Below are 15,503 nucleotides of genomic sequence, written 5' to 3' on the forward strand. Positions count from 1 at the left end.
CAAGAAGATTCACTCATTTGTAATAATCTAATTTTGTAAATATTTGTATTACTTCTTATTTGTTCACGTTGTTTGTCCATACGTCTACTGTTAAAAGTACTTAAAGTAGGCTATAATTAAAACAAGACAAAAAACATGCCTTATCATATGCCTTAAGTCACAAACCTTTTATTTTAAGTGAAGAACCAAGACAGGAAAACAAAAAAATTGTGTCAGGATATGTCCTCATAATGTCATCCTTTGTAACAGTTTGAAGTTGTTTTCTTTCATGAGACCTGATGGTTATCATACACTGTCCAAAATGTTTTGTTTCAGAGAAAACTCATTACAGGCTACAGTATGTTACCATTCCTAACACATATGAAAGCCAGTATAGTTTGCATTAAAAGTATAACTGGGTAATTGATCTGACACCATGAATGTCCTAAAGTAAGAGATGACAGATTCTGAAGATTTCTCTTAAAGACAAATATTTTAACACTGAGATTAATGTATATTCATATAGTAGGCTATAGATATACAATGCTCTTCTTAATCATATTTGTTGTCGTGGTTCACAATTGTTCTTTAGGTTACTGCTGTTTGTCTGTCTGTCTTTTCTTGTTAGTTTCTATGCCTGTAACACTGTTGTATTATGTGATTGTATTTCTTAGTAGCCTAACCATGGAACAGGTTTTCAAATTAACTACAACTAATAAACTTAGACTGTTTCACTCTTTTAAATGCAACAATGCCTTAGATAATCTCCCTGTCAAATACATGAATACAATAAATAGAATTTCTGCATGTTACCTAAGGGAATTGCTGACTTATTGTCAGTTTTACCCTATTGTAGTTCTATTATTTTTTGCTTACTTTCTATCTGTAAATGTGTGCTGATTTTTTAGGTTACCCAGGACATGATCCAATCTCTGGTTTGAAGGGAAAAGCTTATTTTGATTAAAATGAAACTCATTTTTAAACTGTGCTTCACTGGATTTGTGGCATGCTAAGGCATATTCAGAATTCAGTGTTTGATCAGACACATTTTCCCACTGGTAGGCCTATTACCCTATTTAAAATGGAAATAATGTTTCATTTCATTTATTATACGATATACATATATTTCTTATTAAAATAATTCAAATTGAGCGAGACCTGCAAATTGCCAATTCAATTCCACACTCTTTTGGGACAGCCCACCGCTCGGGCCCGGGAGGCCTGCAACAAGGCTGCGGGGCCTCACGCAAATTCACATTCTGCGTGGCTGAGACAAACACACCCCTCTCCTTTGCAACATGTTGAAATACAAAATAAAAAAATAGATATAACGTTACAGAATGTAAGTGCGGGCCCACGCAGAGTAAATGGATGCATGAAGTGAGCCGGGCCTGCAGAGGATCCCTGATCTGCCCCGTGAACGAGGCGACAAAATAATATCACGTGATCCAAAATGGGCAGTCCTCTGACGGTGCTGAAAAAAGCCATTTTCTGGCGCTGCTGCAAATTCTGCCCAAGTCCAAATAATTTACCTGGATCCTGGCTGGGAGGAGAGGCTAACTTTGATGTGTGATCAGGTAGGAACCAACCGTCGGTGCCCGCTCTTTATCGGGCCCGTCGCGCGCGGTTTGATGAGCCGCACACAGAGTGCACGGTGTCACATTTTGAGCCTCTCTTGTTCGCCTCCTGATACAGCCCTGTCAGTGAATTTAAGATGGCTGCTTTGTGTACCAATGTGATTTTCTGCGGCTCTGCAACCCCCATCAGTGTGTGTGCTCGCTCAGGATGTGTCGGGTGTCTGTGCCCGGGCGGGCGGCGCGAGCTCCGGCGCATGAAACGCTCTTTGTTGCTCGCGGAGCTGATGCACGAGATGAGGCCACACAGGGGCGATTCAATAGTCTGCTGGCTGTGAGCAGCAGCAGCACACAGGCTGCATTTAGCTGCACGGCTCCTGCTCTCCTCACGTTATTTCTCGCTACTACATGTCAGTATACTTGTGTTTTTTGGCCCTGAGCTCTCTTTGTTGTGGTTTCACAAGCGGCTGTCCCAAGGACGAGCTGCATACATTGTCTAAGGCAGCCACTCTCTTGGGATAATAATAATAATAAGGGGCTCAGGCTGTAGGGACTTGGCTCTGGAGCCGAAGGGTCGGCAATTCACGTCCCGATAAGACCAATTTACGGAATGTGGACTGGCAGCTGGAGATGTGCCAGTTCACTCTCTGGGCACAGCCGAGATGCCCTTGAGCAAGGCACCGAGTCCCAACTCCCGGGCGCCAGACGACTGGCAGCCCCTTCACTCTGCTACTCTGCATGTGGTTCTGTTTGTGCATGTGTCCATGTGTATACCAACTAATGTAAACAAAAAATAATACCAGAGTGAAACCCTTAATTTCCCCTTGGGGATTAATTAAGTACGTCTTCTTCTTTCTAATAGTGTTAACAAGCATTTACAGTCTCCTGTGCCCTACTTTGTAACTAGAACCTGTGTGTTGTTTGTTCCCTCCTCAGGTCTGTCCAGATGGATAAAATGCAGCCCAACCGGATTAAAATCACAGATCTGAACTCACACCTCACATGCCCACTGTGCGCTGGCTACTTAATTGATGCCACAACCATCGTAGAGTGCCTGCACTCCTGTAAGTTCCTCACATGAAAACATCCCCTCGCATGCATGGACAGTGTTTTCATTTACCCCAATAAGAAGATCCCATTTATTGTATGTTCGCAGAGCTCATGTTGTGGTTGTATTGAGGCAAACATGAGTCATTTGCTGACGATGTTCTTTTTTAAATCAGGTCTGTAGGAAGAGGGACCAATGAGGTTTATTGCATGTGACACATTTACATTTCGTTTGACAGAGTTTATATTATATCGCTTTAACTCAAATCAAAAGTAGTATTGTATTCTAAATCTGCTCCATGAAGTCTACATTGATGGGATAGCTTTGGTGTTTTGGAGTGTGATGAGGCATTTATTCATAATGAGTGTACTACCTATGCCTAGATGTCAGTTTGCAGAAACAAACGGAAGTACTAGCAGGGAAGCTAAGCATTGTACCACTGTGGACAGGAACACATACTTAAGCCACCCAAAAAAAAGTAATAATAGTTTAAGTGTATGCTGAATTTACAACATTTTAACCGCCTTACCTTGCTTTCAGTTAGCCCATTCTGATGGGGAACTGTATATATGCTCTCTTCAAAGCCAATAGAGTGCCAAAGTGACGCGTCCTAAAACCCTACTTTTATCATTTTCAAATAATAAATCTATCGATCATAAATCTATCGATTAGATTTATGACTCGAAAATGATAAAATTAGGGTAGACATGTGGAGATGATCCGAGTGAACAAAACTTGACCCGTCTCTTAAATGTGTGTCAACCACCGATCTTATTTCCAGCTATTTTCCAAAACCCTATGGAGAAATCCCATTGCTTTTTTGTCGAAGGAACCCGCAGCTTACTTCCGGGTTTTAGGACGCGTCACTGTGGCACTCTATAGACTCCATTGGAAGAAAAAAAAACTGTAATTTATAACTAAGGCAGCAGTAGACTAGCAACTCCTGTGTTATGCAAGAGAACATCCTGTTTCAGTCAATGGAGAGTGGTGGCTTTGAAGAGAATATTGATAGCTTTTCTTTAAAGTGTCAAAAACTGAGTAAAACATATTTGACTGCTTGGGGTGGGGCCTTTTCTGCCTGTACTCCTGTCTGTTTGTCCAATCTACTGTATGTAGTCCCCTGTCTATGGATAAGTAGCAACCCCACTTAAAGCAATCCTAAATTCCTCTTGAACACTGTTTGTAATGCAGAGCAGTGATTTAGCATCTCTCCTCTTTCTCTGCACGCAGTTTGTAAAACTTGCATCGTTGCCTTCCTGGAGACAAATAAGTTCTGCCCTCGATGTGACGTTCAGGTCCACAAGACATGTCCTCAGCTCAGCATCCGGTAAGTTACCATGATCTGCTGTGTCAGGTATTATGTCATCTGAATGCAATGAGCATCATGCTTATCAACTCTTTTCTATCTTTTCCAGAGCTGACAAAACTCTACAAGATATTGTTTATAAGCTTGTTCCGGGATTATTCAAAGGTAAGACCACGTTTATGAGCCTGCAGAGGAACGCACGGCTTTTCATGATGATGCCTTTGTTTACCGATGGACACTTTATTTCTGAACCCAGATGAGATGAAACGGAGGCGGGACTTCTACGCAGAGAACCGTGTGCTGGAACCAGGGGAAGTGGTGGAGACGTTTAACATAGCAGAGGATGAAATAATCAGTCTGTCCATACAGTTCTACGAGAGGAACAAGTGAGTCAATCATTTCTCAGTTTTACAAATAAACAGCTGTGGAAAATCTTAGACAGGTTTTAAAACAATGACAAATAATTACCTGATCATGCATAAAGCAAACAATAGAGTAGTTTTACTTAAATAAATAGCTAAGGCCCGTTTAAAACCTAGGATAAATAGGAAATGAAATTAATGAATGTGTGAAGGTTACATTGTCATTTGGGCTGTCCACAGTGTTTCATTGAATTTTTGTTCTCCAATTTAAAGCAGGATAATCTTAATAAAGCAAACATTATTCAACGTTGCGTTGCAGTAATTATCCTGCCTTTTTGTGTTATAAATCAGGCGCAACCTAAGTTTACTTTCCAGCAGTTTGCTTTGCTGGAGGTCCTGACTGGAATATGTTAAATGTAAACATTTAAAACATATATTGATTCAGGAGTCTTCTGTATGTTGTGGTAGTGCGCTACGACATAGTTGGTCATATTTGTTTTGGTCCAAATTATAAAATATTTTCTATATTGAATATTTTTTTGTTTTATATTGGGTATTCAGTAAGTTTTGGAAGAACCCATTCTTTACAAAATAGTTAATGTTATCAAGTTGTATTTAATATGTCCATTTGGTTTTAATCTATATAGAAATTATATTAGGGCTGCAACTAACAACTAATTTGATAATCAATTAATCCGTCAATTAATCGGATAAAAAAACACGCCAAAATGTTTTTCCATTATTATATTCAGAAAACTGCATTTCCAAATTGACAACATCAACACACAAAAATAACCCAAACGTAGGCTATAAAACATATGCAAAAGCTATATAACAGCTTGTTTCTTTAAGTTGCTCGAACAAAAACAATGTTCTTTCAAATGATCAACAATTTGAAAGAACATTGCTGTAGGCAATACAACATGGAAATAAAGATGTCTGTTTTGCGAAAAACTTTTTTTTTTTTTTAAATGCTTGAATGGACCTACTTTCTGCAAATTTGCAAACACTTTGAAATAGCTGAATTGATAAATTGGCATAGTTTAAAAAGTGAAAAATAAGCCAAGTTAGTCGTTAGTTTGTTTAGTATGTGGCCGTGTAATGAGCTGGATAATGTGCAGCCAGCCGGTCATTATTGAAAAAGATCCACTGACAGGATGATCACAGAGACTGACGCGAAGCGGAGGGATCTTGATGTTTTCCTTTTCAATGACCGCTTCACTGCACATTATCCCTTACTTCTCAATGCAATATTAAGCAAATATCATAATTCTGATCAACATTTTTACCAAAACAATATTAAATAGAATAATGATCAATATATTTAGGGTTTTATTTTATTAGTATATTGTGGAAAAGCACTAACATTACAGCGTACCTCTTTTTTATTACACTTAAATGCATATAGGATACTATATTATTTTATTGCTTTTTATTTGACAGGTTGAAGAAATCCTCTGTTAAATACAATGCACAATTTTTTTAAAGTCAACGAGTAGTTATGTTTAATTATTCTGATTTCAATATTTTCCAAAATAATTGAGGATTATGTATTTTATTGTTATTGCTTAATAACTTTTCTTTGTTTTGAATATTTCCTTGCAGAAATAATGAGAGGCAGCATTCAGAGCTGGAAGGTGATAAGGTAAAGTCAGATTTTGTTTTTATTTATTTTGAAAGAAATCAGTGTATGGTGACGCAGCAGTTGAAGCCTACACACACACACACGTGTCATGTTTGATGAGGTCTTCTGGTGTTCAGTGTGGATTTACGGTCTGCTCTTTTCTCGGTGCCAGGCCAACGGTAAACGCTTCCTGCAGTGCCCAGCAGCCATGTCCGTCATGCACTTAGCAAAGTTCCTCCGAAGCAAGATGGATATCCCTAACAACTACCGGGTAATGAGACACTTTGTACCCACACACAGCAACCCATGCTGTATTGATTTAAACAAACTATCAGGGTTTCCACCAGGTTTCCACACAATAATATCGAGGGACTCTAAATTACACAGTTGTAAAATCTGATACAAAGGCAGGTCATACCAGGCAGTGCAACATATTGACTAACAGAGCTTTAAAGAAACAAATGTAACGTTTCAAAGTGAAGTGCTTTTCTGCAAAAAGCTAATGGCAGTAATTTAGGACCAGAACTGAACTGTTTTGGTTCACTCATGCTACTCATTTCTGGTTTGCTGTCAGGTGTAGCGTACAGCTGTTTCAAGTGAAAACAGTCACATAAACAAAGTTAATCTGAGCATTTTACGGAAGACAAATGCCACATTTCTACTCAACATTTAGTTTTTTTTGTTTGCAGAAGTTATGGATGATAGTACCTTCTGCTTTTTTTGCGAGCACAATGTTGAGGTTCCAAGCAAGCAAAGCTGAAACCAGAAGGTTGAGTTATATCACTGCAGACCTGTGATTGGTCAGAGAAAATCATTACAAGTGTGACACGGGGCATGCTGCACAAACTTGACATTTTTAAATAGCCACTCTATTATCAAAAAGAACCTTAAACTAGGTTATAAGTGCACTGAAGATATCAGCATGATGTTGCTATAGCTACTAGCTGAGAATCCTGCCTTCATGGAGCAGTACTATGCATGCACTGTGGAAGACAACATATAGAGTAGCTATAGCTAGCTGATGAACTTTGTGAAAAAAGAAGCAGCAAAAGAGCAAGATATTTCTCAGGAGTTGGAGTCACAACGTCACAATAGAGTTAAAAGGATCTTTTTTTTTTTTAGACATGAAGTCGACAAATAAACACGGCAACATTTTTTTACAAAAACTACTAATGTTGTTATCAAGAAGATAACGGTTGACAACCATAACATCTTTGTAAGCCGATCCAATTTCATTGTCATGTTTACAACTGGTTCCACCACCATTCGTCTCCAAAAGAACAGTTATTATTTGAACTATGTCACGGTAAAGAGAGAACAAGGAAAGCATGGCTCTGATCCACAGTGAGACAGCTTTCACAATAACACGTCTCTGGATCTCTGTCACCGTTACACCTGTGCTTTTCTTGTTATGAAAAGTCATAATGTAATAAATAACAGACTTACCTTTTACTGATTAGTTTGCATTTCAAAACTGAAGCTGACCATTTAGCGGCCCGACCAAGCAAGGAGGCAGAGGCAGAACGTCCAAAAACAACCCGGTGTGGGCATGTATTACTCCTTGTGGTACATGACACAGCCTCAATATGACTGTCTCACGTGACCACAGCAACCAGGATCTCCCACACACACTAACAGAAAAACAGAGCTTAAATACACACAGACTAATCAAACCAACAAGACACAGGTGAGGAGGGAGGAGAAACACAGGGCACCAGGTGAACACAATCACCAGCAACAGACAAGACGGGAGGGGGAACACTTTTCAAACTAAAACAGGAAACGGAGAGATACTAAAACACGTGACAAATAGATGCATAAATTACATATATTCACATTCTTCCTGTGCAATGTTTTAGCGTGGAACAAATTAATATCCTACGTCCTAATATCCTAAAGTCTTTTGAGACATTTGCTAACACAGCATCTCTCACTGTAGCCTACTGCTGCGATCATTAAGAGTGGGGTCTATTGGAATCATAATCGAAAAATACAACAAAAGTTCAAATGAACAGACTGTATACATCTGTTGCTGTGGGTGTAGAGGAATTATATTTTATATTTCACAATTGCATTAATGATAAGAATATAGAGTATAGGGCTGCATGATTTTGGAAAAAAATCATTGTGATTATTCTGACTTTCGAGTTGATTCACTATTGGAGGGATTGTTCATTTTTGCGTCTTTGTTCTCACTATCATTGAAAGATCTATTCAGAATTATCATGGTGTGATACCAAACACAGATATTTTATTAAGTCTGTGGAATAGGATTTGTAGGCGGGGAAGTCTATGCAGCACCACAATCCTTAATTTACCCCTATAATTATTGCACATACTACACTAACCCATATTGCTATATTGATAACATGTGGATTAATTCTGCCGCCGTAGAAGACGGGAGAATAAGATCTGCAAGAGTGTTGGAATTCTTGGTTTAGGGACCTTGAAAGTGCTTATATGTTGATCTAAAAAAAGATTCTGCAGCTAATGTTTGAAATAATGAATTAAAGGTCATATTTATTTGTGCGCCTGTCCACCTGGATGCTAACAACTTGGCTTCAGCCCTACTTTTAGACTTTCCTCACCTAATGCTTCTTCATCAAAACCTACCTCTTTTTTGGACGCTATCAAATAAAGGCTCGTCTTTGTACAAATGATTTGCCACAACAGTGCCATTTTTGTTATGAGGTAGAAACACAACAAGAACGCTTTAAACTTTCATGCGTAAGTAAATAAAGAAAAGGATCGAACATGAGCCGCAGGTTTTACTGGGTCGATATTCCAATGTAACTTTCCATATTGATGATTACAATCCAAATCGAAAAGCCTCTATTTGTCTCACAGTGGGGATATTTCCATTGTTACAGGAAAAGAAACAAAACAGGAAAAGACCAAATAAAAGAGAAGACTAGCATTAAATAAAGATGCAACAACACATTAAAAAAAAGATCCCAAAACCTCCAAGGTAGAACAAAAGTAAGTTAAATATTTATTGCATATTATGTGTTACTGTACAACGGAGGCTTTGTTATATGGAGTTTTTACTTCAAAATATCATAAACTATGGTAAAGATGATCTTAACTTCCGTAGGTAGAAATACCTCATCTTAAAGAGGGTCAAAGTGTGTTCAGTGTGTTCAGTGTTTGCTGTGTGTTCAGTGTTTGCTGTGTGTTCAGTGTTTGCTGTGTTTGCTGTGTTTGCTGTGTTTTCAGTGTTTGCTGTGTATTCAGTGTTTGCTGTGTGTTCAGTGTTTGCTGTGTGTTCAGTGTTTGCTGTGTTTGCTGTGTTTTCAGTGTTTGCTGTGTATTCAGTGTTTGCTGTGTGTTCAGTGTTTGCTGTGTGTTCAGTGTTTGCTGTGTGTTCAGTGTTTGCTGTCTGTTCAGTGTTCAGTGTTTGCTTTGTGTTCAGTGTTTGCTGTGTGTTCAGTGTTTGCTGTGTGTTCAGTGTTTGCTGTGTATTCAGTGTTTGCTGTGTCTTCAGTGTGTTCAGTGTTTGCTGTGTGTTCAGTGTGTCCGGTGTTTGCTGTGTGTTCAGTGTTTGCTGTGTCTTCAGTGTGTTCAGTGTGTCCGGTGTTTGCTGTGTGTTCAGTGTGTCCGGTGTTTGCTGTGTGTTCAGTGTTTGCTGTGTGTTCAGTGTTTGCTGTGTCTTCAGTGTGTTCAGTGTGTCCGGTGTTTGCTGTGTGTTCAGTGTTTGCTGTGTGTTCAGTGTTTGCTGTGTATTCAGTGTTTGCTGTGTGTTCAGTGTTTGCTGTGTTTGCTGTGTTTTCAGTGTTTGCTGTGTATTCAGTGTTTGCTGTGTGTTCAGTGTTTGCTGTGTGTTCAGTGTTTGCTGTGTGTTCAGTGTTTGCTGTCTGTTCAGTGTTCAGTGTTTGCTTTGTGTTCAGTGTTTGCTGTGTGTTCAGTGTTTGCTGTGTGTTCAGTGTTTGCTGTGTATTCAGTGTTTGCTGTGTCTTCAGTGTGTTCAGTGTTTGCTGTGTGTTCAGTGTGTCCGGTGTTTGCTGTGTGTTCAGTGTTTGCTGTGTGTTCAGTGTTTGCTGTGTATTCAGTGTTTGCTGTGTCTTCAGTGTGTTCAGTGTTTGCTGTGTGTTCAGTGTGTCCGGTGTTTGCTGTGTGTTCAGTGTTTGCTGTGTCTTCAGTGTGTTCAGTGTGTCCGGTGTTTGCTGTGTGTTCAGTGTGTCCGGTGTTTGCTGTGTGTTCAGTGTTTGCTGTGTGTTCAGTGTTTGCTGTGTGTTCAGTGTTTGCTGTGTGTTCAGTGTAGGGATGCATACCGGTATCCGGTATTACCGAAATACCGGTTACTGGTGGCTACGGTATACCGTACCGAAATCAGATCCGGTTTCGATACTTTTTTTTTTTAAAAAGTGAGTGGCCCGTGATGGCGGGTGTTATAAATTAGATTGCATCATCGTTTTTCTTCATATTTTATGTATTTGTCATTGTTTGTTCAATACTAGAAAGGTAAAAGTCCCACAAATGAACTGTCATGGGATTTGTTTTCTCTCACCAGTGAAGGTAAATGTTGATTTTAAAGATGAGATTTGTTTGTTTGTGCAATGCCGAGATCTCATGACCATTATTCTATTATGTATTTGTTCTCTAGTCGAATCTCAGGTTTAACATTAATTATAACGGTGCTATAACAGTCTGTTTGCATTGACAAGATGTGTTATTCACACGGCACACCTGATGGCGGGTGTTATAAAAGATATTCCATAATCTGTTTTCTTCATATTTTTAATGTATTTTTCATTGTTTGTTCAGTACTAAAAGTTCCAATAAGTCCCACAATTGAATTTAATATTCATTTGACATGTTAACTATATCGTAAAGCGCTTCATGGGAGTAATTATGGGATGATACATTTTCAAAGTATCACGATATGTATCGGTATCGTTCAGTGGTATCGGTATCGGTATTGTAAAGAAGTCAACGATATGCATCCCTAGTTCAGTGTTTGCTGTGTGTTCAGTGTGTTCAGTGTTTGCTGTGTGTTGCAGGTGGAGGTGTTGTATGGAGACGAACCCCTGAAGGATTACTACACACTAATGGACATCGCCTACTTCTACGAGTGGAGACGAGTGAGTGGCAGCTTTCACCCTTCACATGCTTACCCTCCTGAACCGTTACTATCACTCTTGTGTCTTCATAGTTTAATTTTCCCCTCTTTGCAGCGTTTCGCAACGTTTTGTAGCACTTTCACACACTTAAAACTAACAATTTCTTGTGCATGTCCTCAAATTCAAAACATGGGTTGATGGATGGAAGTCTGTCCTTGGTTTGAGCGGGAGGTACTTTTTAATTTGTCAATGGGTTAAATGGTCAGTCATCATGCTGACATTGTGGAAAACATGTAAACATGATCCCAAAACCATTTCAGTTTATTCTTTTCATTTCTGCTATTATTGTTTATTTCTCTTTTTAGTTCAGTTTATAGCTCGTGTTGCCGTGGCACGATCTTCTAACAGAAATCAATTCTTCAAGATTGATGCTGGTGGTATTTAATACATTTCTATATCGCCAACAAATGCCATTAAAAGACAAATCCTCTCCACCCTACCCTCTCTGTGGTTTTCAGCTCAGGTCTGTTATTATTGACTGTTCACAATATTTCTCATTTATTTTGCTTCCTTTTAAGAAAAAGTATATGTAGTTTCCTCCAACAGTAGGACACTGTAGTTTTTGGCAAACATGACTTAAACTGGAGGAGCTCACATTTGTTGGGGATAATTTTCTGCTGAGGATTGATCCATAGTGCGTCAGATGGATGTGGGATGGAGCCAAAGTAAAGTACATTGTCCATATTTAAGGGATGGTTTGGATTTTCTAAAGTCTAAAAGTATCACTGCTAGTTTGGTAAAGCAGACTGGAGTAATAGCACAAAAGCTAAGCGTTGTACTGCTGTGGATTTTAGCCACCTTAAAGGTAATGCAAATAACTAAATACAATCTAGCAAACTTTAGATATATAAGGAACTGTTTGACAACACCTGGAGCAAAACTCTATATGACTGCCATGATCCTTCCCCACCTAACATACTGTATGAGCAGCTGGACCCAGGCGAATAGCACAACATTAAGGCCTATCCTATCACTTCACAAACATTTAAGATTCTAAACGGCAGGGCACTCTGCACCTTTATACAGCAGAACAATTCAAACAGCAGAACCACAAGGTCTGACCTAAGAGGGGACTGTGCAGTCCCTCTTAGGTCCAGTTCCTTTGGTAAACACTGTTTCTCTGTGAGGGCATCAACACAATACAGATAAGGATTAACACCTCCTATCATACATTTAACCACTATCATAAGAACTGGCTTTTAAGCAATCAAAAATGTGAACACTTTTAACTGTATCATAGTATGATAGTATTTCACCTGTTTGCATGTTTGTCTGTTCCTATTTATTGTTGTACTGCTGTTGTCTGTTGTATTCTATTTAATTATGTTTTTATTTCTCTCGTCTTGTTGTGCTTATTTAACATCTTGCCAAGGACAACAGTTGAAAATTAGCCTACTGGCTCATTTACAGCAATGTAGATTAATGTGCACTGTCCTTTAAAACAGGGGTTCCCAAAGTGGGGGTTGCGAGATGATTGCGAGATGATTCCCCACCCCCCCGTCGACAGGGGTTCGCCAGTCTCTGTCACTGTTATTTTGGGGGTCGCGGGCTGAAAAGTTTGGGAGCCCCTGCTTTAAAATAAATAAACGAGTCAAATAAACAAGTAAAGAAAAGCCCAGCTATATTTAGATTATCTTCGCTGCTTTACCTTGCTGTCCGTCAGCGCATTCAAACAGAGAACTCAATTACATTATTACATTACATTACATTGTTTTATGTTCTCTTCAAAGCCCCAGACTCCATTCATAAAACCAGTCAGTTTTACTTGCAGTAATAGAATTTGCCGGTCTACTGCTGCCTCTACTGGTTGTTTGTTTGTGTTCCTATGTGTCTTTGCTGTAATCCTCACTAACTCTTTTAATACACCAAAGTCTCACAATAACACTAAATAACTAACTGATCCAGGCACAGATAGACCTGAAACTCCTGAGGTCCATTGACTGTTTGTGTCAATGGAGTCTGGTGGCTTTAAAGAGAGCATGGATGACAGCATGGATTTGGCTGTAGACTTAAACTGATATTTATTATTAAAATGTAATGTCTAAAATATATTTCTATACTGCTGTCATACACAGCCGAACATTGCTTAGCTTCCATGATGGAACTCATTTCTGTTTCTACATACTGACTAAAACACTGACTATTGGTATGGAACTCACACATGCCAACTTAAAAACACCCCATAATGATAACAAAGGAACATGTCAGTACATTTATGTATTTTTAGAATCCAATGATGGAAAATTGTATAAAAACAGGTTAACTTAATATTACAAAATAAATAAATGTTCATACTGGTTATACCTTTTATAGTGTACTCATAATTATTCATTTATTTATGCAAAGCGTCTAAAGTGTAGTAATATCTATAGTGTCAATATTATACTGTCTATATTCAATATTTCTACTTCTTGATATACTAGCTTTTCATTTCCATCATATTTATATACATGCATAATACATGTACATTTGACTGCACTCTTCCTGGATGCAAACTGCATTTCGTTGTCCTGTTACTCTGTGAAATGACAATAAAGTTAAATCTAACCCAATCATCCAGCCTTAGATCTGCCTCTAAATGTTCCCCATCAAAAATAAAAGCTGTAGTTTTAACTGTGTGTGTGTGTGTGTGTGTGTGTGTGTGTGTGTGTGTGTGTGTGTGTGTGTGTGTGTGTGTGTGTGTGTGTGTGTGTGTGTGTGTGTGTGTGTGTGTGTGTGTGTGTGTGTGTGTGTGTGTGTGTGTGTGTGTGTCTCTCTCTCTCTCTCTCTCTCTCTCTCTCTCTCTCTCTCTCTCTCTCTCTCTCTCTCTCTCTCTCTCTCTCTCTCTCTCTCTCTCTCTCTCTCTCTCTCTCTCTCTCTCTCTCTCTCTCTCTCTCTCTCTCTCTCTCTCTGTGTGTACAGACTGGCCCCATCCCCCTGCAGTATCTGGTGAAGCCCACCAGGAAGCGCAGGAGGGCGTCCCAGGCGGCGCAGGGCAACTCTGACGGGGTCAACACCAGCCCCACGTCAGAGAGCGACTCCCACAGCGACAAGGTGCACAGCCCCCCCGCAACGGCCCCGCCCCCCCGAGCATCCTCCCAGTCCAGCCCTGCGTCCCACAACCTGCCCCCCGCCCTCCAGAGCTCCAACGGGACCATCGTGCCCAACAACACTCAGCGGCACAGCCACACCTCCAAACAGGGCGCCAATGCTCGGAAGGTGACTGTCAACGGCACGGGCTCCGGGGCCAAAGAGGAGGCGAGGGGGGGGGACAAAAGCGGTTTGTCTCCGACGACCTAACGACTTTATAGACCCCCGGGAGGACAGTGTTGGAATTGCTCCCGTCTTTCTTTCTACAGAGCGAACAGACACGCCTTCTGGAGAAACAGAAGGTCAATGCTTCAGCAGGAGGGACTGAAAAGTGCAGCCAAATAGACACACACACACGTGTGTGTGTGTGTGTGTGTGTGTGTGTGTGTGTGTGTGTGTGTGTGTGTGTGTGTGTGTGTGTGTGTGTGTGTGTGTGTGTGTGTGTGTGTGTGTGTGTGTGTGTGTGTGTGTGTGTCTTTATGTGTGTTAGACTAGAACGGTGCACACATACAAACTGTACAGTATGTATCAAACGTGAGCATGTGTGCATACATATGTATAAACTTATCTTTTATACAAGATATTGTAATCGTTTTGTATTGTATATGCAGTGGGTCTGTTTAATTTTCATACTGTAGTTCCATCGATGATTGACTCTGTGAAACGCTGAGTCACTACAGACGTGTGATGTAAAGAAGTAAAAAAAAAAAAGAAGCTAATCCTCGCCTTTTTGAACAGTCGTGTTAATAATTGCTGTATAACGTGTCCACAGTAAGCAGCTGCTCATCAGGTAACACAGGTACATTACATTAAAACTGCCCATGCACTTTGTTAACGTCACATCACAAAACCTGAAGTATTTTCCAGCAGGAGAAGCTTTTCTTTTAAGTCCAAGCACTACCAGGCTCCAGGCAGGCGTCTGTCACAGCCCAAGTTCTCTCATGGCAGTCGAACAACTCAAAAGGGATTAGAATATTTGGCCATGTATGTTGTAGTTCCATTCATTTCAACATTCCTTTTGTTTCTTTTCAACAAATGATGATTTTTCTATCAGCCATATGTGCATGTTTTAGGTCAATAAAATGTTTACTTACTAGGTGTTTCTGAGCTGACTGTGCTGTTTATGATGGAGTGAGCGTAAAGTGCTAATGCATGTTATTAGCAGTGGTCTAAAGTAACTAAGTATATTTCTCAATAACTGTACTTAGGTACACATTTGGGGTACTTATACTTAACCCGAATGTTTTTGTTTTATACTTCTACTGAACTACATTTTGGAAGAAAATGTTGTTCTTTTTACTCCACTATTTTTTATTTGACAGATGTATTTACTAGTAACTTTATAAATTCAGTAATTAGGAAAAACTTTAAAAATAAGATAATTTGATTTAAATTAAACTATCTCACATATTTAAGTAACT

General features: G+C 39.5%; 2 protein-coding genes across 5 annotated transcripts in view; one reads left to right on the forward strand and one right to left on the reverse strand.

Moving 5' to 3' along the window:
* Positions 1 to 7,533, reverse strand: part of LOC307030616 (phosphatidylinositol 5-phosphate 4-kinase type-2 beta) — a 30,581-nt gene extending 23,048 nt beyond the window's left edge. Inside the window, exons 1-2 of one of the 3 annotated variants that reach the window (XM_079667139.1) lie at positions 7,340 to 7,533; positions 6,602 to 6,684 (exon numbers count right to left, since the gene is read on the reverse strand). The gene's annotated coding sequence lies outside the window, so the exon portion shown is untranslated. Of the gene's footprint in view, positions 1 to 1,511; positions 1,531 to 6,601; positions 6,685 to 7,339 lie in introns of those variants that run through there. The other 2 variants (XM_079667138.1, XM_079667140.1) reach the window with 2 other exon arrangements.
* LOC307030822 (polycomb group RING finger protein 2-like) lies at positions 1,176 to 15,176 on the forward strand. 2 transcript variants are annotated; one of them, XM_079667486.1, is made up of 9 exons: positions 1,176 to 1,556; positions 2,490 to 2,617; positions 3,832 to 3,928; positions 4,017 to 4,072; positions 4,164 to 4,293; positions 5,875 to 5,914; positions 6,066 to 6,164; positions 10,894 to 10,974; positions 13,915 to 15,176. In XM_079667486.1, the coding sequence occupies exons 2-9, from the start codon at positions 2,500 to 2,502 to the stop codon at positions 14,290 to 14,292; spliced, it is 999 nt and encodes a 332-aa protein (XP_079523612.1). In that variant the 5' UTR covers positions 1,176 to 1,556; positions 2,490 to 2,499; the 3' UTR covers positions 14,293 to 15,176. The 2 variants fall into 2 exon arrangements, with proteins under 2 accessions (XP_079523612.1, XP_079523611.1); XM_079667485.1 differs by lacking the exon at positions 1,176 to 1,556 and adding an exon at positions 1,593 to 1,963.
* Positions 15,177 to 15,503: the final 327 nt, after the last annotated feature.

The sequence above is a fragment of the Notothenia rossii genome (assembly GCF_949606895.1).
Source record: "Notothenia rossii genome assembly, chromosome: 1".
In the NCBI taxonomy this organism is placed as follows: domain Eukaryota; kingdom Metazoa; phylum Chordata; class Actinopteri; order Perciformes; family Nototheniidae; genus Notothenia; species Notothenia rossii.